Genomic DNA, 24,608 nt, shown 5'->3' with positions numbered 1-24,608 from the left:
TTTGGCCGTTCCGATTTCACCGCGTTCCGCGCACGCACAGCTGACTGCCCCATAGAACGCGGAAGTGGAACGCAGGAATAGCAAAAGGCCAATGTTTACGCAGCGTTTCCCGCACAAATTCTGGCATTAGCTTAGTTTTATTTATTTATAAATAAAAAAAAGCTTGTGGTATCATCGGAGAGCTTCGATAGTCAGCTGATAAGCACCCGCACCCAGCGTCCAGCGGCGCAGTAACAAAAAATTGGCAAATCCAAAAAGAAAACACCTCCAAGGTCAGCATAATACATATGCACAAAGATATAGAACCACCAATACACTCACACCACGGGCGATCGGGAATATATGGGCGACACTAATTCGCTTGCCTAAACAATTTGCAGATATCGCTCCCGAAAGCTCAGCGCATTTTCTTCGACCGGTGGGCCAGATTTCGATACATTGCGAGCAGTGGACGCTGGACGCGGAGAACAACACCATCACTACTGAAAATGGGCTGTGACGAAAAGCGGGAGCCGGCGGGCGGCCTGTTGCGCGTTAAGGATATACCAGAGCTGACACAGGACCACTGTCGCATGCGCGATCCGGCCAAGGTGGAGCGCATCATTAACGAGTTCGTCTTGGGCGGGCCAGAGCGCATGCAAATCGTGTCGGACTTCGACTACACCATCACCAAACAGCGGACGGAAGACGGCGGCGCGGTGCCCAGCAGCTTTGGTATCTTCAATGCCTGTCAGTCGCTGCCGGAGAACTTCAAGGAGGAGACGGACAAGCTGTACCACAAGTACCGCCCCATCGAAATCGATCCGCACATGCCTATATCGGAGAAGGTCCAGTACATGATCGAGTGGTGGACCAAGTCCGGGGAGCTGACCAGCGGCTTCGCCTTCGACCAGTCGGAAATAGATCAGATAGCCGAGAAGTACAAGCATGCGCTACGTGACCGCACACACGAGTTCTTTGCGGACCTGCAGCGACTGGGCATTCCCACGCTCGTCTTCTCCGCCGGACTGGGCAATTCGGTGGTCTCTGTGCTGCGACAGGCCAACGTGATGCACCCCAACGTGAAGGTGGTGTCCAATTTTCTGCAGTTCCGCGACGGACTTCTGGATGGCTTCCAGCAGCCAATGATTCATACCTTTAACAAGAACGAAACCGTGCTTGGAGGCACTGAATACTACGACCTGGTGCACAACCGGGATCACATCATCGTGATGGGCGACTCCCTGGGCGATGCTGACATGGCGGCCGGTGTTCCAGCTTCCTCGCACATTATGAAAATCGGGTTTCTTTTCGATCACGTGGAGGCCAACATGGAGAAGTATATGAATACGTTTGACATAGTCCTAGTGGACGACCAGACCATGGATGTGCCCAGGACCCTGCTCGCCCTCATTGAGAAGCAGCATCAGTTGAACCTGCTGGCCGGCAAGCAGAGCTCGCTGTAGGCGCAGGCTTCAGGGGAGGATGAGGCGTGCGCGGTCTGAAAAGTACTTTGAGCCCCGTTCCTGCTCTCTCATTAGCGGGAAGGTGCTTGCTAACTGGAAAACAACAGAAGCTACTAATTAGGTGGTTTAGGTTTAGCCATTTTACTCATTTACGAATGGATGTGTACAGTTTATGTATTCAGAATCATATATTAAAGACAACGTTGTGCTTTGCCAAATCGATGGAAAAACTTGGTTTGTTTTATGGGATATTATCTGTATTTTTATTTGCAGAAGTAATCTGTGAGGTATTAAAACGTTCTTGAAGATACAAGTCTTTTTTAAACCGCAAATTTTGTTATTTTACTTTATTAATTTTAAATGTTACAAATAGTTGACTGTGTCTTTTAAAGCTTTTAACTAAATATAAATAAATTTAATCCAGCAAAATAGGTAATATCTTAAACTTAAAAACAAATCTTATCTTGTTTAGCAGATTTCAATTTTAGTTTCAAAATATAACAAATTTTGACTATATTTATACCCTTGTAGGGTATTATAATTTCAGTCAGAAGTTTGCAACGTAGTGAAGGAGACGTTTCCGACCCTATAAAGTATATATATTATTGATCAGCATCAACAGGGGAATCTTTCTAGATATGTCCGGAAGAAATCGATTTTTTGGCCATTTTTGCGAAATTTTATAAGGGGTTACATCATTAAAATTTTTGATTTTGATAAAAAATTGAATTTTCAAAAATTTTAAATGAAGTATGCAGATTTATTAACTGTAGAAAATCTTGCACAGAACAGTTTTCCGATTTAAAATTAATGCTCTTTTGGCCGAGTTATGAAATTTTTAATTTAAAAAAAATCAAAAGGTTTCTTAATATAAAAAATCCGATTTTATAATACAAAATAATATTTTTCTAAGTCAAGGAATCATTTCCGACCCCATAAACCATATATATTCTTGATCAGCATTAACATGCGAATCTTTCTAGACATGTCCGGAAGAAATCGATTTTTTGGCCATTTTTGCGAAATTTGATAAGGGGTTACATCATTAAAATTAGCAAAAATGGCAAAAAATTTTGATTTCTTAAAATTTTAAATTTGGTATGCAAACTGCTTTCCGATTCGAAATTAATGCATTTTTGGCTTAGTTATGATATATTTTAATTGTTACCTGCAAGGGTATACAAACTTTGACTGACCAAAGTTAGCTTTCTTTCTTGTTTTTATTTGTATTTTAGATTTTTAAATATTATATATGTATATAATTATTATTTATTAAGCGTTAAAAAATGTTTCAATTTTAATTATTTTGACGTAGAAATTATGGGAAGAAAGTTTGTCTACAAAGTAACGAAAGATTATATAACATTTTATTAACGAATATTGTTTTTATTTTGAGCCTGTGGAATTTATAAGGTGGTAAACGTTAATACGGTCTTCCCACACAGCGCATTTGTGAGGAACGTTTGGGATTTTTCACAAATGTGAAACTCGTGTTCCCACACAACATTAAAGAGCATTTAGCATCCGAACAGCTGATCGATCAGCTGTGGCTCATGAAAACGTAAACAAAGGCTGTCGAATTGGCAGTTGCAAATTTGAAATGGAGCATTTACCAACTATTTTGGCTGTTGTAGAACAGCAAAAGGCACAGATTGCGTCAGAATTTATCCGCAATAAATTTAAATGAATTAAATGACAAGGAATTTTAGTTTTTCTAATGATTTTTCTCTAACAAAGAGCAAATTCCCCGAAGAGTGTCTATAGGTGGTATAGGCATCCAAAATCTTTAAAATAAGGTAGAGGTAGGCCGTTTATATTAAATAGTAACAATTGGGGACATATTGGGGCAAGAATATACAGAAAAAACGCCAACATCTATTTTGGGCATGCTTGTAGCTTTGGCGCCACGTTTTAAATTCCATATCTCATTTGTTTCTCGCCAAGTTTGTTTACATTTTCGTGGTGAATGGTCAAATTAAGAAGAAGAATCAGAGTTGCACCGAAAAACTATCGCCTAACTATCGCCAAACAAACCGGCGTTAGTTCAGCATTAAAATCTAATGCTGAACTAACGCCGGGCCATTTGGAAAAATTCGGAACGGCAAAACCTTATGGAGCATTTGTTCAACGGATGCTAAATGCGCTTTAACGCTGTGTGGGAAGACCCTATAAGTCGTGCATTTAAAATTGGTAAAATTGAAAAAAATCCTTTAATAGGGTCTTCCCACACAGCGTTAAAGCGCATTTAGCATCCGTTGAACAAATGCTCCATAAGGTTTTGCCGTTCCGAATTTTTCCAAATGGCCCGGCGTTAGTTCAGCATTAGATTTTAATGCTGAACTAACGCCGGTTTGTTTGGCGATAGTTAGGCGATAGTTTTTCGGTGCAACTCTGATTCTTCTTCTTAATTTGACCATTCACCACGAAAATGTAAACAAACTTGGCGAGAAACAAATGAGATATGGAATTTAAAACGTGGCGCCAAAGCTACAAGCATGCCCAAAATAGATGTTGGCGTTTTTTCTGTATATTCTTGCCCCAATATGTCCCCAATTGTTACTATTTAATATAAACGGCCTACCTCTACCTTATTTTAAAGATTTTGGATGCCTATACCACCTATAGACACTCTTCGGGGAATTTGCTCTTTGTTAGAGAAAAATCATTAGAAAAACTAAAATTCCTTGTCATTTAATTCATTTAAATTTATTGCGGATAAATTCTGACGCAATCTGTGCCTTTTGCTGTTCTACAACAGCCAAAATAGTTGGTAAATGCTCCATTTCAAATTTGCAACTGCCAATTCGACAGCCTTTGTTTACGTTTTCATGAGCCACAGCTGATCGATCAGCTGTTCGGATGCTAAATGCTCTTTAATGTTGTGTGGGAACACGAGTTTCACATTTGTGAAAAATCCCAAACGTTCCTCACAAATGCGCTGTGTGGGAAGACCGTATAACACATTTGCCAAATTTACAGTTACAAGTTGTTTTCAAAAAAGTTGTAGTCTAGCTACCTGAAAATATATTACGCAAAATCAAAATAATAAAATAATCCAAACCGTCAATTCTAGAAACTTCGAATCGAATTCGGGCGATATTACAATCGGGAACGCCCCTTCCGCTGCTGGGGGTGAGCAAGTGCCAGTCATTCCATTCACTAGTGGTGGCCCCGATGTCGATAAATAAATTGCTATCGAAAATACAAGAAAAATACACAAATCACTCGCAAATTAGGATTTTACGCACTTTTAATTTGTAGACAGGCCCGAGGCAAAGTGCGTTCAAGCTTTGAATTTAGACCAGGGAGAATCTGCGCTACAGTCACCGCGGAATCGCAGCGTTCCGCCACGTCCCCAGTTGTCCTGTGAAGCATGAGGAGGAGCGTCGCCTGAGAGCAGTTGCCAACAGAAGGCTGGTGGAACGAGCAGCGGATCGGATCAGCTGTAGCGCCCGCACCACTCCACTCCACTCCACTCACCTTACACCACTCCACTGAAAGCACCATCCATCTGGGAGCGACCACAACAAAACACAAGAGTGCAGCGTCATGTTCGGATTTGATGGGGAGTACCGCCGCCGTCCGGTGCAAAGTCTGGGCGGAGCCTCTCACACCTGCGACCGGGACACTGTGATACGGAAGGCGGCCCAGGAGCGCCAGAAGCGTAACGAGCTGCGTCAGAAGGAGAACGGAGCAGTGGTGCTGCAGTCGTATGCCCGCTCCTTCATCCATCGTCAGCGGGCCAAGAGGGCCGAGCGGGAGGCCTTCGATGCGTTTCTGCTGGCCCGCAAGGACAGCATTACGGAGGACGAGAGCCTGACGTTCCTGCTACGGCGTCTCAACTTTTTCTACAGCAGCCGCGAGGCAAAGGATGGCGAGCGACTGGTGAGTGCTCCCTGGGGTTCGTGAGTTACCCTCCCTAAGAGCTTCATCCTTCTTTAGATCGAGGTATGCCAGCAGATTCTGCGACAGCCTGGTCGACTGCTGCAGCACTCTGCGCTGGATTCGATGTGGCTGCTAAGGGTATGCAAGCTGCTGGACACTTGCCTTCTCCAGTTATCGCTGTCGCATACGGCGCAGGCCATTCCCTTGCGTATGCTGGAAACCTTTACCACCGTATCGGCTGTGCAGCGTCATGTACAGGACGAGGCACTGCTCTTCAAGTACTTGGAGCGCGTATTTGGCTTCCTCATTTCCCGCAACTACTTTTCGCGCCTGCGACAGTTGCTGGACGAGAAGTGCCCGCCGCTGGACGGGGAGACACTGCAGGCGCCCAGTCCACTGGCCGATGCTCTGCTCCAGCTGCTGCTGCGACCCTTGGCGGTGGCCGGTCGGGCCTCAGCTGGGGGCCAGGTTTCGGTCATGTCGCTGGCCGTCGTTCAGAACTTTATCGTGGACATTTTGGCCAAGCCGCACACGGATCCCGTGCGGTACTACCTGCTGCCCTGCTTCGCAGAGAGCTCCGAGTTCCCCTTTGACTTGCTGATGCGTTCATTGGAGACGGCAATGACCGTGGTGCCTTTGGATTCTGGGGAAACCATGTCCAGCCGGCGGAGCTTTCTCTATCATGGAACAGAACCCGGACAGAAGGCCCAGGACCAGGCGCTGTTCTCATCGTTTCTACTCAACTCCCTCCTGGTGCTGGATCGCAGGCAATTGGGTGAGGAGTCCTCTTAGTGTATAAGTAGGAGCTAGAGGTAATCTTAAATCTGCTTTCCATTATAGCCACCTTGCAGCAGAGCTCGCTGCTGGTTGTCTACGTTCGCCTCATCGCGGAAATGATGCCCAATATACTGCAGTTACCCAAGTCCACGCTGCGTGGCCATGCCAACGCTCCGCATCGCCACAGGGACAGCGATGACGAGTCTGATGACTCGGACGAAGAGGAAGATCAGCCCATGGCCAGCAGCTTAGATTACGACATGGAGCAGCAGCCTGGACGAGTATTCGAGGAGCTGAGTGGCAAAGAACGCGACTGCCTAATAGAATCTATTGCCATATTGAATGAGTCGGAGCGGGTGGACTTTATTGTCCAGCAGCTGGATCCGCTCATCGAGAACAGTAAGTTGATCAATGCGCTCTGCGAGATCTGCCACAACCTGATGATCTACAACAAGCATGCGGTCTTCGAATACAAGTAAGGAGGCAACGCTGCATTTGATTATAATGTGTATCTAACCCCACAAGTTGTTCCCCCTCAGGTTAGTCTACACTTTGGCCTTTACACCCAAGTTCATCCGTTCGGTGTGGTTCAAGCTGGCGGCGGAATCCACCCAACTGGGTTTCTCTGCTCCCCTAACCCTCATTTCCAAGGGCGTTGTGCGTGAGTATCTTTTCTTTGACTATTCAGCTTCTTTGTGTGATGAAAAATTACTTCGGCAGCCAAGCAACTAGGTGTGGATCGTACTATTCCCCTATTGGCCACCTTCTGCATGCTTTTCGGACGCCTTTTGCCCACCCTGCACGATGTGGAGTTTGTGGAAAATAAGCTGTTGCTGCAAACCCAGGCCACCATTGACCATGTCCAACTCATGCCCTTTTCCATTGCGGAAATCGTGCAAATGTCCAAGACATTGAAGGACATAAGCATGGGCCTTGTGGAGCTGGCCTTTCCCGAGACCCGCAGCAATTTGGCCAACTATCGGAGTGTCCTCGGGCACACGGATGCCGATGACAAGAAGTTGCGTCATCAGAAGCAAATCTGGGCCAATCTCCTGAACGTTGTTGTATTTGTGCTCAATCAGATTTACACGCGCGACTTGCGCCTGGGCTTTTGCCCTGAAGCCCACTGGACAGTCAGTCGACTCGACTTGCCCCTAGATCGACCCACAGATCTTCCGCTGACCCATAGCAGTCGCCTTCGGGGTATCCGACCCTTTCAGCCCATCAGAGATTTTACACGCGAGGACTTTGAAAATGGACCGCCAATGTCCACCAAACAGATACGCTCCATCACCATTCTCCGGGAGATTCCCTTTGTGGTGGCATTCAGCAAGCGGGTGAGCATTCTTCAGGGTCTGGTGGCGGCGAACAAGATACGGGTGCAGGGCAATCTACAGGCCTTCCTGCAGGGACCCTCCATAATGATCACGGTTAGGCGGTCGCATTTGTATGAGGATGCCTACGACAAGCTGAGGCCCGAAAATGGTGGGTTTTCTACAAGGAAACTTTATATATTTAAAGCAACGCTATAAGATGTTGAAATCCTTTCCAGAACCCGATCTGCGCTTCAAGTTCCGCATACAGTTTATATCCCGACTGGGTCTGGATGAGGCGGGCATCGATGGCGGCGGAGTTTTTCGTGAATTTCTGTCGGAGCTGATCAAGACTTCTTTTGATCCGAATCGTGGTTACTTTATGTGAGTACTTAATATATATTTCCCCAAAAAATAACTAATTATTTGTGTAATTTAACCCCAGGGTAACCACGGACAACAAACTTTACCCGAATCCCAATGTACAGGACATCTGCGAGGAGTATGAAAAACACTATTACTTCATTGGCCGCATCCTGGGCAAGGCCATCTATGAGAACCTGCTGGTGGAGCTGCCCCTTGCCGAATTCTTTCTCACCAAACTGGCCGGCAAATACTCCGATGTGGACATCCATCAGTTGGCCTCCCTCGATCCCGAGTTGTATCGGAACCTGCTATATTTGAAGGACTACACGGGCGATGTGAGCGAATTGAATTTGGACTTCACCGTGGCCAGCAGTTCGCTGGGACAGACACAGATTGTGGAACTGAAGCCCCAAGGCCAGACCATCCCGGTGACCAATTCGAATCGCATCGAGTATCTGCAACTGATGGCCGACTACAAGCTGAACGTTCAGATACGACGACACTGCAACGCCTTCCGCAAGGGCCTGTCCAACGTCCTGCCCATCGAATGGCTGTACATGTTCAGCAACAAGGAGCTGCAGATACTCATTTCGGGCGCTGAGATACCCATTGATTTGGAGGATCTCAAGAAGCACTGCAAGTACGGCGGCGAATTCACACCGGAACACCCGTCGATTGTGGCGTTCTGGGCGGCATTGGAGGGCTTCGATGATATGCAGCGCCGGAATCTGTTGAGGTTCGTCACCAGCTGTTCCAGGCCGCCGTTGTTGGGCTTCAAGGTTGGTATTTGAGTCGTAGTCATAAATTATTCGTAACTCATTCAACTCTTTTAACAGGATCTGGACCCACCGTTCTTCATACAAAATGCTGGCGACATGGAACGCCTGCCTACGGCCAGCACCTGCACCAATCTGCTGAAGCTGCCACCCTTTAACAGCGTGGAACAGATGCGGGAGAAGCTGCTCTATGCCATACAATCGAACGCTGGCTTTGAACTTAGCTAATTTGTCGAAGCCACTCTTCCCTCCCCCCTGAAAACCAGAAACATATCCAAAACCGCAGCCAGCAAATCCAGGAAAACGAATCACAATCCCTAACAAGTGGCAGAGGAGGCGGTGCAACTATTCCAGTTAATTTACAAAAAGATTGTACATTATGATTAACGTAATTGCTTAGTGTAAAGTATGAAGCTTATGAGGTCTCTGTTTATCTAAAGTTCTCTTTGTATTTGTTTGAGTTTGTTTTTTCTTTTACCAAAAAGATATATATATATATATATAAAGATATATGTAAATCAAAGCAAGGCAAGCTCAGAATATTTGAATAAAGGAAGGGCAAGCGTTTGGACCTGAAAGAAGGTACCCTCTCGCCCCTTTTCCCAGCATAATTTGTGCCATAAATCATCCATCAGCCGCCGTTGATGTTGCGTCCAATTGCCAGGCCTGCTGAATAATTCGCTCGTAGACCATTTGCGGCGCCGTGATGGCAAACAGAAAGTCTATGTGATTATAGCCAGGCACCTGATACATCTGTGTTCGGCTGTTTCGTAGTTCTCTGACCAGGCGCTGCACATCCGCCTGAATGGCCAGCACGTCCCGGGTGCCGTGAAAGATTTGCAGCTGCAGGCGAACATTGGCCAACTGATATGAGGGTGGTGTGGCCTGTCCATATTGCAGCGCATTGAGCCGCGGCGAACGGTAGTCGTATTGCTGAAATTGGCCTGTGGACAAAACAAAGAGCATCAATGATAATTCCTCACTACCAAAATTGTTGAGTAATTTGTTTACTATGCGGTTTTTATTTTAAAATTTACAAAATTACTTTAAGAGAATTTTGAAAATGACTCAAAATTTAATAGGTAAATCACGAAACTCTCCTGACATTTCATTTTCTCTGTGCACCTGTGCATATGTCCGATGTCCGACTTACCGCTATTGATGAGCTGTCCGAAGTGCTGCAGCTGGCGACGAGACATGCCCGCCGGCGTCGTTTGCAGGATGCGTGGCAAGATGTTCTGGCAAAAAGAGGAGAACAGACGAGGGCCATTTTGTTAGGCTTAAATTCCCAAAACGCTTAAATTTTATGAGCAACAGCCGGAAACAGGACCTCACCCTGCCACAGCCATGTCGGTGTCGGTGTCGGTGTATCGGTGTGTGCTCAGGCTGCTATTTCCGTTTCATTGCGACACAAAGCATACACGGAAGTGCACACAAGCAGACACACATACACACACATACCACCCACCGTAAAAATCACACATGAGCGGGCACAGGAGCGAGGTCTCAGGCCAAAGGCCAAGAGGTCCTTGCTTTGATGCTCCGGCCTGGGGAGTTGAATTTATATTGCGGGTATTTGTTTTGAAATTAGCTGCTTATTTGTTGGCCGCTTCGCCCCGGCCTCTGATTAAGGTAAGTGCAATGAGATTTTCCATTTTCAATTTTCCATTCAGTGTATTGAGATTGATATTGATATTGCCTTAGGGCAATGGAGGAAACAGGACAAGAGGCAACTTAAATAGAGTTGTTTTCTAAAGAAAATATTGAGGGAGAAGCTGTAGGAATTTCCCATTTTCATTTATTTTGAGAAGACTATCAAAAAATCCAACCATATTAAAAGTATCAGCAAAAAGCTGATTCAATGTTTTGAAAAGCGAAATAGATAAAGTAATATATATCCTATTATTTTATTGTTATTTTTTCATTAAACCGAGCTGATAGGTTTTACAATTTAAGATAAATATTTTATTCTGAGTGGTTTTTACACATCAAAGAAGTAAACTGAATTTTAAGTAAGATATTTATAAGCTGCTTTTGGTCTTATTTCCCGATCAACATTTTTGTTTACTTTAAATAAATGGGATTTGTCAGTGGAACTATTTAAAATCAATGTTTTCCGTTTAATTCAGAGAATCCTTGTTTAAACACAATATCCGCAAAAACTCTAAACTTTTTTATGCGGATGTCCTGATGTTTGCCATTTTTATTTGGGAGGGGGTAGAAGGGAAAGGATATGCAACGACTCTTCAGTTATAGAATTTTATGTAAATCGCTTCGACTTTAAACTGCCATGACAAGCCATTGAAACGTTGCATGCATCGTCCTGCGGCGACATATTTTTTTGTTTTGATGTTTATTTGATTTTCCGCCTGGCCGTTGCATTTCCCATTTTTTCTTTGTTCTGTTTTTCTTTTCTCAGTTTCTTTTTTTTTTTTTTTACAAGCAGCCAGCAACTTGTGGCAAATACTGGCAATTTTGTGCCGCCAGCTTGTTTGTGTTTCCCCGAGTTTTTCTTTTCGTTTCGTTTCGTTTCGGCTTGCATTTATTTCTTTACATCTTTTATTTTCAGCTCGAATCTTATTCGACGCAGTGCAGTTTGGGCCAAAAGTGTTGAACTTTGCGAGGGTCGTGGGGGCGGGTCGGCGTCGGAGGCCGCGGAGGTTACTAAATATGCGCAAATATTTATTCGGCCGGCTCCCTAGCTCTAGCGGCGGCAAGTTCGACAGTTGTCGCCCAGTATCGCCTCGCTCCATTTGCTCAAGCTCAGCGTCTTTTTGCTGAATATTTGCCTAACAATTTCTAGCTGCTGGGGCTCCGGTCTGTTGACTTTTTATGGGAGTTATGAGCGCTAACACAGATATGACACGCGCTTGCACTCGCTTGACACTCGTGTCGAGTGGCAGTAGCTACCGAAAAAATTTGTTATTCACTTGCCAGCGATGCCGACGACATTGGGTGTTCAAAAAATAGTATTTGCTTTGCTATTTTCAGCTATTCCTAGTCAACTATCAAGCTTAAGGTAAGTTTTAAGTTGGACCGCAAAAAGTATGCAATACTTTTGGGTGAGTCAAGAGCAGACCTTTAATAATAGGCGTAATAACCGGGATAACCTTTTCTTTATTTCACCGGATGTGCCAAATGCTTATTTACAGCCTTTATTAAAGGTTTTACAAGCCCACTTGGATTATTCAGCGCCGTGAAATGCTTATTTATGGCTGCATATGTGAAAAGATTTAAGAACTATAACCTGGAGAACTTTTTAACCTTTTTTCAGGCTCCCCACGGCAACTATAAAATGTTCAATTCCAGCTTCGGCAGCAGCACTGCAGTGTCCAGGGTCCCGCAGCCAATTGGCCAAAGCCCCCACTTTAATAACTTACAAGCGCCACTTGGCGCCCCCGGACCCCTAACTCACTTCAGTTGCTAGTAAGCCTTTTAAGCACGCGCCCCCGAAACACTCCGGACACACAGATAAGCCATAAAGTTTTTTTGCTTTCGTTGCACGAGCGCGATTTATTTGCCATATTTCACGGCAAAACAAAATTTAAATGTACCGTGTGCTGCGCGGGAAACAAAAAGTGTTTAAGGCAGCGTGGCGTATACGTAATGTGTGTTATACTCTAGTTAGAAGCCGCCAGCTGGGGCGGGAGTTTTGAGGGGCGAGAGAGAGATAGGGGGGGAGGTAGAGAGAGGAATGTGGAATATAAAGGAATGGAAGTTGTTGTTCGGCCGGGCCAGGGGGGAAAAGTTTAGCACACCTTTTGGTAGCACATTACAGCAGAAAAATCCCGAGATGACAGAGAGTTAGATTCATAGATGCTCTAAAAATATTATTTGAATATCTTTTTTATGGAATTTGTTGAACAATTTATAAAATTTCATCTATGTATATTCTATTGGAATTACTAAATACAGATAAATTTAAAATAAATTATAAAGGAAACTTTAAGTGTGCCAGAAACTTAATTTTTCTGACAATAGCATTTGTGTAGTTTTCAACTTATTCACAAAATACTATTTTAAACCTCTAGAAACCAAAGTTAAAGCTAAATATATTCCATATAATTGACAAGTTTGGTACCTGTGCCCATTAACCCCTTTTTAGTTCGGCGTTACCCTTCTGTTCACAGTAGTTCTGGCCTGACTTCCAACCAGGAAGCTTTGCCCGGCCAAGAGCAGCTCGTTTACGCATTTAAATTCAAATAACTTTTATTACCGAAACTAAGGCCCATGCCACTGCTGCTCTTGCTGCTGCCCGGGGTTTGTCTGTTTCTGTGCGTCCTTGTGGGTGGGAAATGCCCGCTCACTCCAGAGTGCAATAAAAACTTTAGCATACAACAGGAAAAAAGTTTTCGGGGCGCTTTGTTGGCTAAATTATGGCCCGCATATATAATCGTACTCACACGATCCAATGGATAGTCGCTGAAGCCCACGTACAGGGAGGTGAACAGGGTGCAGAGGGCGTAGGTGGGCAGGGTGGCGCTACAGAAGTACTGGCCGCCCACCTGGGTCAGTGACGTTGCCGGCAGCAGCTCGTGCAGGCCCAGTGTGTTTAATAGCATCTACAGGAAGAGAGATTTCACAGCAATATCAATTCTTGATTCCATTTTGTACTTTATTTTTCATAATAAACTACGAATTATGCAATTTGTGAAATACGAAATACACAATTTTATATTTGATTTATAGTAAAATATATCAATGATCATACGTTAACTTACAAAGTTTACAATAATATTTTAGTGCGATTAATATTTAATAATATGATGTGAGTCATGAGTTATTTCGGAGATATTTTTATATGTTCAAATTCTTTTTAAGTCTATAGCTTTCTTTTCTCAGTATTTCGCGTTTAGAGTTCAATTGTACTACGTACAATTTTTCATGGAATCCGAAATGCCAAATTTTAAAACTCTGATAAGCGGTTTTTGCGCACTTTTCTTTCGTCTCATCGCACTCAGCTTGATTTAGTTTCTTTCAGCTGGCGAAAAGATGCAGACGTTAATATGGCCGAGTTTGATCATCGGGTTCCTAATTCAAAGGAGCTCTGAGCGATTCTTGGACGATAACTGCCAAAATTCAATGGGAATGAGAATTATGAATGGTAACAACGCTGAACGGGAGGCTGCTGCTTGGATGGCAGCCATTCGTAATGAAGTAGAATTTATATGTGGCGGCACTGTGATTCACAAACGTCAGTATATGTACAAAAAACTACTTAATAGAAAATAATTTTGTTTCTTTTAGGATTTGTATTGACCGCCGCTCATTGCATTAAAGATCAGGGCAATCTGTACGAAAACTTAAAGCTCACTATCAAAAATATTCATAATAATATTATATAATAATATTGACCACAGATTCGTGAAATTGGGAGCTTATAACCTATCGCTTCCCCTCGTGGAGTACAGTGTCAGCAGTGCGGTGATTCACAGGAAATACTCTCAGGAAACTCTCCTGAATGATATTGGTCTGCTTCAACTCCCACTCGATATTGTGTTTACTGGTAAGTCTTAACTGGTTAATCGCCCCTGATGGAGGTTATTTTTGTGTTCCTCTCCGCAGGGCAAATCTATCCAATTTGCATTGATTTAAATCCATCGGCGAAGAGGGAAGTGGAGAATGCTAACACATTCGATGCCTATGGCTGGGGAAAAACGAGTACAGCCAACATAAGTAAAATGCTTCAAAGAATCACACTCGATCACTACGATCGCAGTAGGTGCAACAATATCGTTTTTACGCCACTAACTTCAAATCAGATCTGTGCTGGGTCCTCGAACACAGACACTTGTAATGGCGATTCTGGCGGCCCTCTGGTGAAAGAAGTTATTTATAATGGCACTCGACGTCTGATGCAGTTAGGAATGGTGAGCTATGGCTTAAGATCATGCGAAGGACTGGGGATCTACACCGATGTCACTAGCTATGGTGACTGGATTGAGGAACAGATTGAAGCTCTATTTTCCGAGAATTCTGGGCAGGCTTCACCCGCTGGTAAGAATATCGAATATAATTTACATGTTTCCTCCATCCTACACACCATTATGTTTTTTATTGACAGCTATCGCCAAACAGGGTCCATAAGAACTCCAATTTAAACTGCTGCTTCTGGAATCTATTATCGGTTTCCCGTGTATTCTCGGCAGCTTTCTCCCACAGTGGTTGCGTCCATAAGTAAAAAATAAAAAAAAGTCACCAAATATTTGCGAAAAGTAGCCAAATTGTCTCTAAATTTTCGAAATGTCTTAATGTCTGTTTAAATGCAATAAAAGTATTGTGATTAGCTGCTGATACTTGCTGTTTTTTATATATTTATATTTATTAATAAACTCAAGCTGTCTTACTGTTTTCAATATAACATTTTCGATGCAATCTGAAGCTATTTCTTTGATTTTATGACGTATATTTTGTGTCCGTCATTTGAGAATGTTGACAATTTTGCTGAATAATTTTGACTCAGTTTTAATGTTATCGGTTTCTCCAGGTTATTTTTGTAACTGCGAATTTTTACGTATGGAAAGCATTGATCTTCCCTTAGTATGAGAGTTACGAGTGGTAACAACAAAAAGATTATTCACGATGGATTTGATCTAAGATATTTTAATTATGATATTGGCTTCCTGCTACTATCACGTGATATTTAGTTTATTTGTAAGTGTGATCGATTTCTGTCGCTTCCAATTAAGCTTACCATGTTTTCCTATCCGCATCAATGTATATCCGATCTGCATTATTCTGAGTCCGGAAGTTAAGAGCAAAGTCGACATATTCAGAGATATTTTTATATGTTACAATTTTCTTAAAGTTTTTTACCGATCAAGCGCATTCTATTATTTGCTTTTGTGTATGTTACTAAGGGGACCTATTCCCCGAATTTCGTGCTAAAAGTTCAATGAGGCAAAGGTGAGACATACCAAATTTTAAAACGCTGATAAGCGGTTTTTGCGCACTTTTCTTTCGTCTCATCGCACTCAGCTTGATTTAGTTTCTTCCAGCTGGCGAAAAGATGCAGACGTTAATATGGCAGAGTTTGATCATCGGATTCCTGATTCAAAGGAGCTCTGAGCGATTCTTGGACGATAACTGCCAAAATTCAATGGGAATGAGAATTACGAATGGTAACAACGCTGAACGGGAGGCTGGTGCTTGGATGGCAGCCATTCGTAATGAAGTAGAATTTATATGTGGCGGCACTGTGATTCACAAACGTAAGTATATGTACATACTATATACAAGAAACTACTTAATTGAAAATAATTTTGTTTCTTTTAGGTTTTGTATTGACCGCCGCTCATTGCATCAAAGATCAAGGCAATCTGTAAACACACCAAAAGCTCACTATCAAAAATATTCATAATAATATTATATAACAATATTGCCTACAGATTCGTGAAATTGGGAGCATATAACCTATCGCGCCATCTAGTAGAGTACAGTATCAGCAATTCTGTGATTCATAGGGAATACTCTCACGGAACTCACCTGCATGATATTGGTCTGCTTCAACTGGCACTCGATATTGTGTTTACTGGTAAGTGCTTAATGATTGATCGCCCCTGATAGAGTTTAGTGTTGTCTTCCTCTCCGCAGGGCAAATCTATCCAATCTGCATTGATTTAAGTTCCACGGCGAAGAGGGAAGTGGAGAATGCTAACACATTTGATGCCTATGGCTGGGGAAAAACGCAGACAGGCAACATAAGCGAAATTCTTCAGAGAGTCACACTCGATCAGTACGATCGCAGAAGGTGCGACCGCAAAGCTTATGCGCCACTTGCTTTATATCAGATTTGTGCTGGGTCCTCGAACAGAGACACCTGTCAGGGCGATTCTGGCGGTCCGCTGATCCAAAACGTTAATTATAATGGCACTCGACATCTGACGCAGTTGGGAATTGTAAGCTATGGTTCAAGATCATGCGAAGGACTTGGAATCTATACCAATGTCACAAGCTATGCTGACTGGATTGAAGAGAAGATTGAAGCTCTATTTCCCGAGTATTCCCGGCAGCCTTCACCCACTGGTAAGAATATGGAAAATATTTCAATTGTTTCCTCCATCTTAAACACCATTATGTATTTCATTGGCAGACATCGCCTGTCCGGTCTCCATTAGACCTTCAACTGAAATAGCTGCTGTTGGATCAATCGGAGAACATTCGATTGATGGGACTTTACAACCTGGTAAGAATGTCGACAATATTTCAATAATTTTCGCCATCCTAATTTTTTTCCATCCTCATTGGCAGGCTTAGGCAATCCGGTCTCCATTAGACCTTCAACTGAAACAGCTGCTGTTGGATCAATCGGAGGACAACCTGGTAAGAATGTCGACAATATTTCAACAATTTTCGCCATCCTAATTTTTTTCCATCCTCATTGGCAGGCTCAGCAAATCCGGTCTCCTTTAGACCTTCAACTGAAACAGCTCCTGTTGGATCAATACAATACAACCCAATCGGAATTATGAGCGGTAACAACGACAATCCGAAGGTTGCTGCTATATCAAGCGCGCGTAATAACAGACGTTATAACAGACTTTATGGCGGTAGAGGAATGAACATGCATACGAATACATAAATATATATATATATAATTTTTTTCCATCCTCATTGGCAGGCTCAGCAAATCCGGTCTCCTTTAGACCTTCAACTGAAACAGCTGCTGTTGGATCATTCGGAGGACAACCTGGTAAAAATGTCGACAATATTTCAAAAACTTTCGCCATCCTAATTTTTTTCCATCCTCATTGGCAGGCTCAGCAAATCCGGTCTCCTTTAGACCTTCAACTGAAACAGCTCCTGTTGGATCAATACAATACAACCCAATCGGAATTATGAGCGGTAACAACGACAATCCGAAGGTTGCTGCTATATCAAGCGCGCGTAATAACAGACGTTATAACAGACTTTATGGCGGTAGAGGAATGAACATGCATACGAATACATAAATATATATATATATAATTTTTTTCCATCCTCATTGGCAGGCTCAGCAAATCCGGTCTCCTTTAGACCTTCAACTGAAACAGCTGCTGTTGGATCATTCGGAGGACAACCTGGTAAAAATGTCGACAATATTTCAAAAACTTTCGCCATCCTAATTTTTTTCCATCCTCATTGGCAGGCTCAGCAAATCCGGTCTCCTTTAGACCTTCAACTGAAACAGCTCCTGTTGGATCAATACAATACAACCCAATCGGAATTATGAGCGGTAACAACGACAATCCGAAGGTTGCTGCTATATCAAGCGCGCGTAATAACAGACGTTATAACAGACTTTATGGCGGTAGAGGAATGAACATGCATACGAATACATAAATATATATATATATAATTTTTTTCCATCCTCATTGGCAGGCTCAGCAAATCCGGTCTCCTTTAGACCTTCAACTGAAACAGCTGCTGTTGGATCATTCGGAGGACAACCTGGTAAAAATGTCGACAATATTTCAAAAACTTTCGCCATCCTAATTTTTTTCCATCCTCATTGGCAGGCTCAGCAAATCCGGTCTCCTTTAGACCTTCAACTGAAACAGCTCCTGTTGGATCAATACAATACAACCCAATCGGAATTATGAGCGGTAACAACGACAATCCGAAGGCTGCTGCTATATCAAGCGCGCATAATAACAGACGTTATAACAAACTTTATGGCGGTGGACGAATGAGCATATATATGAATACATAAATATATATACATATATATATAGAAAACCTGTACGAATCCTAATATGCTCCCGATTCAAAATAGAACTTATAATATATTCGTACTGCTTGCAGATTTGTAAAGTTGGGAGCCTACAACAAAGGGCGTCAAACCGTGGTAATATTATTATTTTAACAATAAATTCGACACAACGAACAACATTCATGATATTGGCCTGCAACTATCACGTTATATTCAGTTTAGCCTACTATGTTATCTTATCCGATCTGCATTATTCAGAATCCGGAAGTTAAGAGAAAAAAAGAAAGTGCTTATTCATTCGATGACTATGGCTGGGGAAAAACAAATGAAAACCAACTAAGCAACTTTCTTCAGAAAGTCATCCTCGATCGATACGATCGCAGTGAGTGCAACAAATTAGGTAATATTTTACTTTGTTCAAGTCTGATCTGTGCCGGATCTACTGTAGGAGACACCTGACAAAAAAGGTCTTTGTAAATGGGCTTCAACGTCATACGCAGTTCGGGATCACAAGTATTAGATCAAAACAATGCGATGAAATAGGAATTTATACCGATGTCACCAGTTATGTTGACTGGATTATGCAACAAGTTAGGGAGTTTCAGACTATATGATATTTTTCCCGTAAGACATATTGTTTTAAAATATACTGTACATGTAGGTATGTTGAGTCGATTTGTAATACATACTTCGGTTTCCCGAAGTGTTTTATACTATCAAGTTTTCAATTGCTTGAGCAGTTGTCTCAGTGCAGCGAGCTTATCACTGGTTCACCACTTGCTATCTCTATCCCAATCCCATCAAGTATACGCACTGTGACTCCGGAGCTGTCGCTGGCCAGCAACCGCAGTGGCGGACTGCTCAGGTGCTTGAGGAAAGCCACCGGCGCCATTAGCGCCGCATTGGTGAATCGTGCATTGTACTCCGGCCTCTGTGACAGCAGCACCAGCAGCACCGTGGTCCCCTGCGAGTGGCCAACGTAGTGCAACTGCCGGTGGCCCGTCCGCGCCAGCACGTAGTCCACGGTGGCGGGCAGGTCGTAGATGCCAATCTCGTGCCAGCTAAACTGCCAGAAGCGGGCGTCACTTGTCGCGAGGCTGCGATGCTCACGGGAGTAAGTGGTGCCCCTGGCATTGCCCATCCAGACATCGAAGCAGCGGGCGTGCAGCTCAAGGGCCAGGGACCTACCCCGTCCCCCCGTAACAAAGTCCCCGGCGGAGCCGAGGAGGCCGTGCATCAGCAGAAAAGGGCGCAGCTGGAGAGAAGCACACCGAGGATGGCGTGGTGCCGGAATGCGATGTACACTCAATCGATAACCGTCGGCGGTCTCTACGCGATGCACTTGACACTCGAGTCGCTGACGCTGCACCGCCAGGCACACGGAATCTATCAGCGGCAATGCCTGACCCGCGATCAAATGTATCCAACTGATCAACACTATATAGACCGGGCTAAGCTTCATAATGTACGATTTCGAGTGCTGCCTTTAGGACATGATTGTTATTACGTGACGTTCGAAATGCAACTGCCGTTGGCGCTTCATTCGCTGGTGGTTTTTGTGTTTGCGTATACGCAATGTGGTCGCCTGCCCTATGCTATAACTATAGAGTGCGGGCAGGGGTATACGTTCACTGTGAATGGAGGCTATAAATAAATGCATTTTCAACTTTTGTTTACCCGCCCCGTCGCACAATTGATGACACCGAACTTAGCTGGCCTAGAAACGTTAAAAAATATTGCTTTCGAGTTAAGTAAGTCTTAGTGATTTAATATTGTTGAAATTACTAGTAAGAATATATAGTATATTCGATAAAAATATGGGTTTAGATGCTGTAGAACATAAAATATATAAAACGGCTGTAAGGAATTATAGTCAATAATAATAGAATTTTTTAACTAAATCTTTAGGTAATAATTAACACAAGTAGACTTTAATTTCTATTAACTGGACAATAGATTGTTATATCCTAATTAGCTGTATTAATTTACTCTCTATTTTTCGCCGATTTGGCGTTATATTATTGCCAGGGCAGCGGCCAAAGCCGCAAGCTGCTGCTGCCCAATGCATTTCAAGTCAAAATCAAATATATATGTTACGTTGAGTATATATCATGTATTACACTCTATACTGGGCAACTGACCGACCGCCTGAGTGACTGACATCGGACAGCACATGTTGGGGCGGCGGGCAGCCTATGTGATTTACAATCTGAATGGCTTGGACGTGTTGAAAATGCAATCGTGCTAATTAAAACGACCGCGACACAGAGCGTGTGAAATTATTACACAGCATATATAGAGGTGAGGGTACCCCGTCCTCCTATAATTTGCAGATCGGGGAGCTGTGGCTTGTCTCGGTTGCCATTGGAGGGAAGGCAATTAAGGAGTGCGGTCAGCTGAATGACCATTCTAGTTTTGGTCACCGAATGTTTAATGGATACAGTTCATTCATTCGGTTATTTCGCATTGTTTTTGCGGTGTCCTGGGCAATAAATAAGTGTTTCTGTTTAACAAATTACATTTTAGTGCAAGAATTTTATAGAAAATTAGTAGAAAAATGTGTGTTTAATTTGTGAGCAAATAAATCATTTAAATAGTATGAACACATATTAAATTCGGTTAGAAAATGCTTAAAAAATATTAAGAGGTTTCCTGGGCAAAACTTTTCAATCAGCTCTTGATAAAAACTCTTCCTAAAGTTCGACTCGGGCAATCTGCAGACATTAAAACTGAATCTCAACTTGACCCGTAACCGCAAAACTTTCAGGACATTGTTGAAATGGATCTCATCACATATTAAGCGTTTCAAAAAACGAAATTGGTTTACTTGCGCCCGAGAGTTATGGAAATTCATTGCTGGCCGAACAAGAGGGAAAATTCCTTGCAAATGAGAATAAAATCAAGAAGAAAACCTTGAAAGAGTGCTGCCAGGGAGTTGGTGGCGGCGGGTTGGGATGATAACATGGCAAAGGCAGCGTCGAGTTAAGTAAATATGATTCAAGGACACTTGACTCGCTGTGGAATCCCTTTGGCCACTTACTTTTGTGCACAGATTCCCACTCCCCCGCTAGAAAAAGCGATTTTAATACTTTCTCGCACAAAAGCTACTTAAAGTTTGCCTTGGCTTGGCGCTTAATTCGTTTTCTTCCTTTTTTTTTTTACTGTTTTGTCAACAGCAAACAAAGCCAGAACGGAGGGAAAAAATAGAAATAAAAGTTTTTTGTAAATTGAGTTAAGTTAATTTTTTTCTTTGTTTTTACCAAGTTTCTGTTATTTTTTTTTTTTTTTTTTGGCAGCGGGAAGTTTGAGCTTTGGTTTGCCTAATAAATGTGCGTGCCAACAAAAGGCCAGATGGGAGTAAGTGGGACACCGCTCCTGGTTGAGTGAGTGAGCGAGTGAGAGGCTCTGTGCCGGGCAGACAGTTGTTGCGACAGCCAAAAAGGATAAAGGATAATGACAGCCATTAGTATTAAGTGCGCGTTGGCTACTTGGGATCCTCCCCCGATGTACCAGGTTTTTTTCTACGCTCCTTTCTCGCTCACTCGCTCTATCCCCCGCTCATTAAAGTTGTTAAGTACTTGGCGTAAATGTGGCTTTTCGAGGGGCCGCTGCTCCTGGGGATTGAAGCTCCTGGATGCTCCCCTCCCCCATTAAAGTTAATTTAAATGCGCCTTAAGCGCTTCAACTTAATTCGATGTCCGAAAAGAAGGAAGCCAAGCTCTGCCAGCCCCCCCCCTACTGAAGGTCACTGAACTAACACATCAAATAGCAAGAGAAACAAGATTTCATCTCTGAAATTAACATGCCCACACACACACACACACAAATAGCTCACCTGTTTTGAGCAAGAGCATTTTATCGTTATGTTCTCCCAGAAAAGAAACCACAACTGGAGCTCCACTTGCATTGCATTTCAAAATACAAAAGCCTTTCAAAACAATTCACAGTACAATGAGTGACAGCATCGGGTAAGTTGGTGACGGGAGAGACGAATGAATGAGCCGTTCACTCGTCAAATATTTGCACATGTACATTCATTTTTTCCATGCCGACTCAATAAAATACCCTTTTCTGTATTTCTGAGTGAAACAAGAACCTCTTCCCTGTATATTACAATTTTTAAATTTAGATAAAATATACTAAAAAATAGAGTATTTGTATCTTTACATTTTCGAAATTTTTTCTCTTCACTCTTCGTGGACAGTTTTTGTTGGCTCCTTTATGATGTGCAACAAGCACGCCACATTTGCGTTCAATGAGCATGAGATAATGTCATCATCAACGTCGTCTTCATCATTTAAGGCACAGACTGTTTTCTGTTCTGGTCAGGTGAAATGCAAGACTGAGGGCGGGAAACGAGACAGGTGAGAGACGGTTTATGTCTGTTGTCTGGCATTTGGTCTTTGGGAAAATGCATTTCACTATTTAATGAGGATGGGATGGCGTTTTTAATTAATTCTTTACTCACACAAATTGATGGTATGAGTGAGTTAAATATCTTGTCTTTGCTAGACAATAAAGTAGTTTATTAAAAGGTTAAACACTCATTTAATAATTAAATTTCTCTTTGTTGAATAATTAAAAGCTTCAACTTCGTGTCCCTACATTTCATCACGTAACATGTTATTGTGTTTAATCTTTAATATATTAATACATGCTATGTTTTTGAAGTTGATTTACCAATCACATTATCCAAGGCGTAATGAAAAAGTATGCAAAGGAGAGCTTGCATTTCAATTTGGAATAATTGCATCTGTCCTGCGGTGAACATGTTATGGATTCAATGGCGCAAGGATCTTTTGTATATTTTGTTTTATGCAATTAAATTTATATTTACAGCAATTCTCCATGCGCACCCGGCAGTTGCCTGATAAATCAGACCCTCTATATGTATATGATGCAATCCGGAGGCCTTCTGCCTTGACAGAGAAAACGATTTTTTATTTGTTTTACATTTGCATATTCATTTGATTTTTTATTTATTTGCCGCTGTCGATGATTTACATGGCCACTCTTTTCGTTTTTCTCTTCGAAATGCATAAAAATATATAAAAGATTTTAACTCTGATTTGATTTTGTATCGCGAAAACATTTATTTTTCATTTATTGCCGTTGTCAAACATGCACAAAGAGGCTTCAATTGAGGGATAAAAGCCGCCAAACTAAAGAGCACTTAGCAAGTCATAAAGGCAAATTTTGGGCAACCTTAATACATTTTATTTTTATATTTAAATAAATCATAATCATGATGGCGCATTCTTTTTCCTTTTCCAAAGTAATCTCAGTCACGTATTTCCGTCTCCGGAAACCAAACCCCAGGGAGAACCTGCTCAGCATATTAATTATTTATAATTATTGTTAATTTTCAAAGCAAGCAAACCAACCAAACAAACAGGGAAAAAAATAATGCGAGGAAAACCACAAAGAGAACCTCAATTAAAATTCAAATTAGAGCGCTTGGGAAATTCCGCTCTGCCTGGTGGCAAAAGTGCGAAAACTTAAAACCGCAGGGAGGTACACCATTCACCACCACCACTACCTCTTCTCCGCATTTTCTGCCGCCTGGAAAACTAACTGCCTAAAATGAAATATGAACCCAAGGCGCAGAACGGTGATGAGGGTGCTGCCAGGAGAAGCCCCCAGCTTCCTCAGCCATGGACTACTAATAAGAAATTTGTGAACTTTGCAAATTTGCCATCATTAATTCTAGGACGGGGGCAAATGAAGAGAATTCGAGGGTTGGAGTTTGCCTGTGCCGCCTGGTAAATTGTCGAACGGGAACATTTTTCATTTGTCGTCCTCGCCGACGCCGACGTTGCCTTCGTCATTGTGTAATAATTGTCAAGCAATTTAAATCGAAGCTCTGAGCGTAATAAATTGTCATATGGCAGGAGGCAGGAACACGCCCCCGTTCAGGGTCTCAGGCCTCCCCCTCTTGTTCCTTCACAAAGTCCTGACTTTGGCGATGAAAAAATAAGGTAATGAGGAAACGGAAATTGTTGCCGGAAGTTGGGAGCCAAGGCGAAAGGCGGAAGCTCATTTTGCAATATTCACAGTCGACTGATTTCGATTTCTAGCGTCGGCTTTTTCTGGGCTTACACCATGAATTGTAAATTGATTGAGGACCCAAGCGAAAATCTTCCAATTTCGCTTTGTCCCTTCAAATGCTCTGTTATTTATCATTAATAATAGTGCCTCTGGCCTTTGGATTCTCGGTCATAAATTCTTCAAGAGAAAAGATTTTCACAGTCAGATAAAATGTATTTTTAGATGGCTTACTTTGGGGAAGTATTTATACATTATATAATCAGTAGAATATTAAGAAATTAATCAAAAAAAATTATAAATAAAATAA

At 42.6% G+C, this 24,608-nt stretch overlaps 5 protein-coding genes and 1 long non-coding RNA gene across 7 annotated transcripts; 5 read left to right on the top strand and 1 right to left on the bottom strand.

The window, feature by feature from the left end:
- The first annotated feature begins 60 nt into the window (after nt 1-60).
- On the top strand, nt 61-1,675 carry cN-IIIB (cytosolic 5'-nucleotidase IIIB). Its single transcript, XM_017161446.3, has 2 exons — nt 61-272; nt 381-1,675. Exon 2 carries the CDS (start codon nt 489-491, stop codon nt 1,443-1,445), a length of 957 nt encoding a protein of 318 aa, XP_017016935.1. The 5' UTR covers nt 61-272; nt 381-488; the 3' UTR covers nt 1,446-1,675.
- A 2,838-nt stretch (nt 1,676-4,513) lies between these two features.
- On the top strand, nt 4,514-9,173 carry LOC108070884 (ubiquitin-protein ligase E3C). The gene is made up of 8 exons (XM_017161529.3): nt 4,514-5,330; nt 5,388-6,105; nt 6,171-6,582; nt 6,647-6,768; nt 6,828-7,592; nt 7,660-7,804; nt 7,866-8,565; nt 8,623-9,173. Exons 1-8 carry the CDS (start codon nt 4,995-4,997, stop codon nt 8,788-8,790), a joined length of 3,366 nt encoding a protein of 1,121 aa, XP_017017018.1. The 5' UTR covers nt 4,514-4,994; the 3' UTR covers nt 8,791-9,173.
- On the bottom strand, nt 8,988-19,760 carry LOC108070886 (lipase 3). Of its 2 annotated transcripts, XM_017161530.3 has the most exons (4): nt 19,068-19,760; nt 12,966-13,124; nt 9,716-9,800; nt 8,988-9,506 (listed from the first exon to the last, which is right to left on the bottom strand). In XM_017161530.3, exons 1-4 carry the CDS (start codon nt 19,713-19,715, stop codon nt 9,187-9,189), a joined length of 1,212 nt encoding a protein of 403 aa, XP_017017019.1. In that variant the 5' UTR covers nt 19,716-19,760; the 3' UTR covers nt 8,988-9,186. The 2 variants fall into 2 exon arrangements, with proteins under 2 accessions (XP_017017019.1, XP_070139985.1); XM_070283884.1 differs by lacking the exons at nt 8,988-9,506; nt 9,716-9,800; nt 12,966-13,124 and adding an exon at nt 16,208-16,237.
- LOC138927988 (serine protease grass-like) lies at nt 13,555-14,649 on the top strand. Its single transcript, XM_070283857.1, has 5 exons — nt 13,555-13,756; nt 13,810-13,855; nt 13,923-14,068; nt 14,128-14,559; nt 14,627-14,649. The coding sequence occupies exons 1-5, from the start codon at nt 13,555-13,557 to the stop codon at nt 14,647-14,649; spliced, it is 849 nt and encodes a 282-aa protein (XP_070139958.1).
- LOC138928002 (uncharacterized) lies at nt 15,575-15,984 on the top strand. The gene is made up of 3 exons (XR_011444452.1): nt 15,575-15,773; nt 15,838-15,883; nt 15,951-15,984. It is a non-coding gene; the product is annotated as an uncharacterized lncRNA (long non-coding RNA).
- Nucleotides 16,955-18,353, top strand: LOC138927987 (uncharacterized). Its single transcript, XM_070283856.1, has 8 exons — nt 16,955-17,111; nt 17,183-17,254; nt 17,320-17,481; nt 17,553-17,624; nt 17,690-17,851; nt 17,923-17,994; nt 18,060-18,200; nt 18,346-18,353. Exons 1-8 carry the CDS (start codon nt 17,030-17,032, stop codon nt 18,351-18,353), a joined length of 771 nt encoding a protein of 256 aa, XP_070139957.1. The 5' UTR covers nt 16,955-17,029.
- Nucleotides 19,761-24,608: the final 4,848 nt, after the last annotated feature.

This window comes from Drosophila kikkawai, chromosome 2R (genome assembly GCF_030179895.1).
Source record: "Drosophila kikkawai strain 14028-0561.14 chromosome 2R, DkikHiC1v2, whole genome shotgun sequence".
Lineage (NCBI taxonomy): Eukaryota > Metazoa > Arthropoda > Insecta > Diptera > Drosophilidae > Drosophila > Drosophila kikkawai.
Note: the sequence above shows the minus strand (reverse complement) of the source record. Positions and strands in the feature narration are given on the sequence as shown.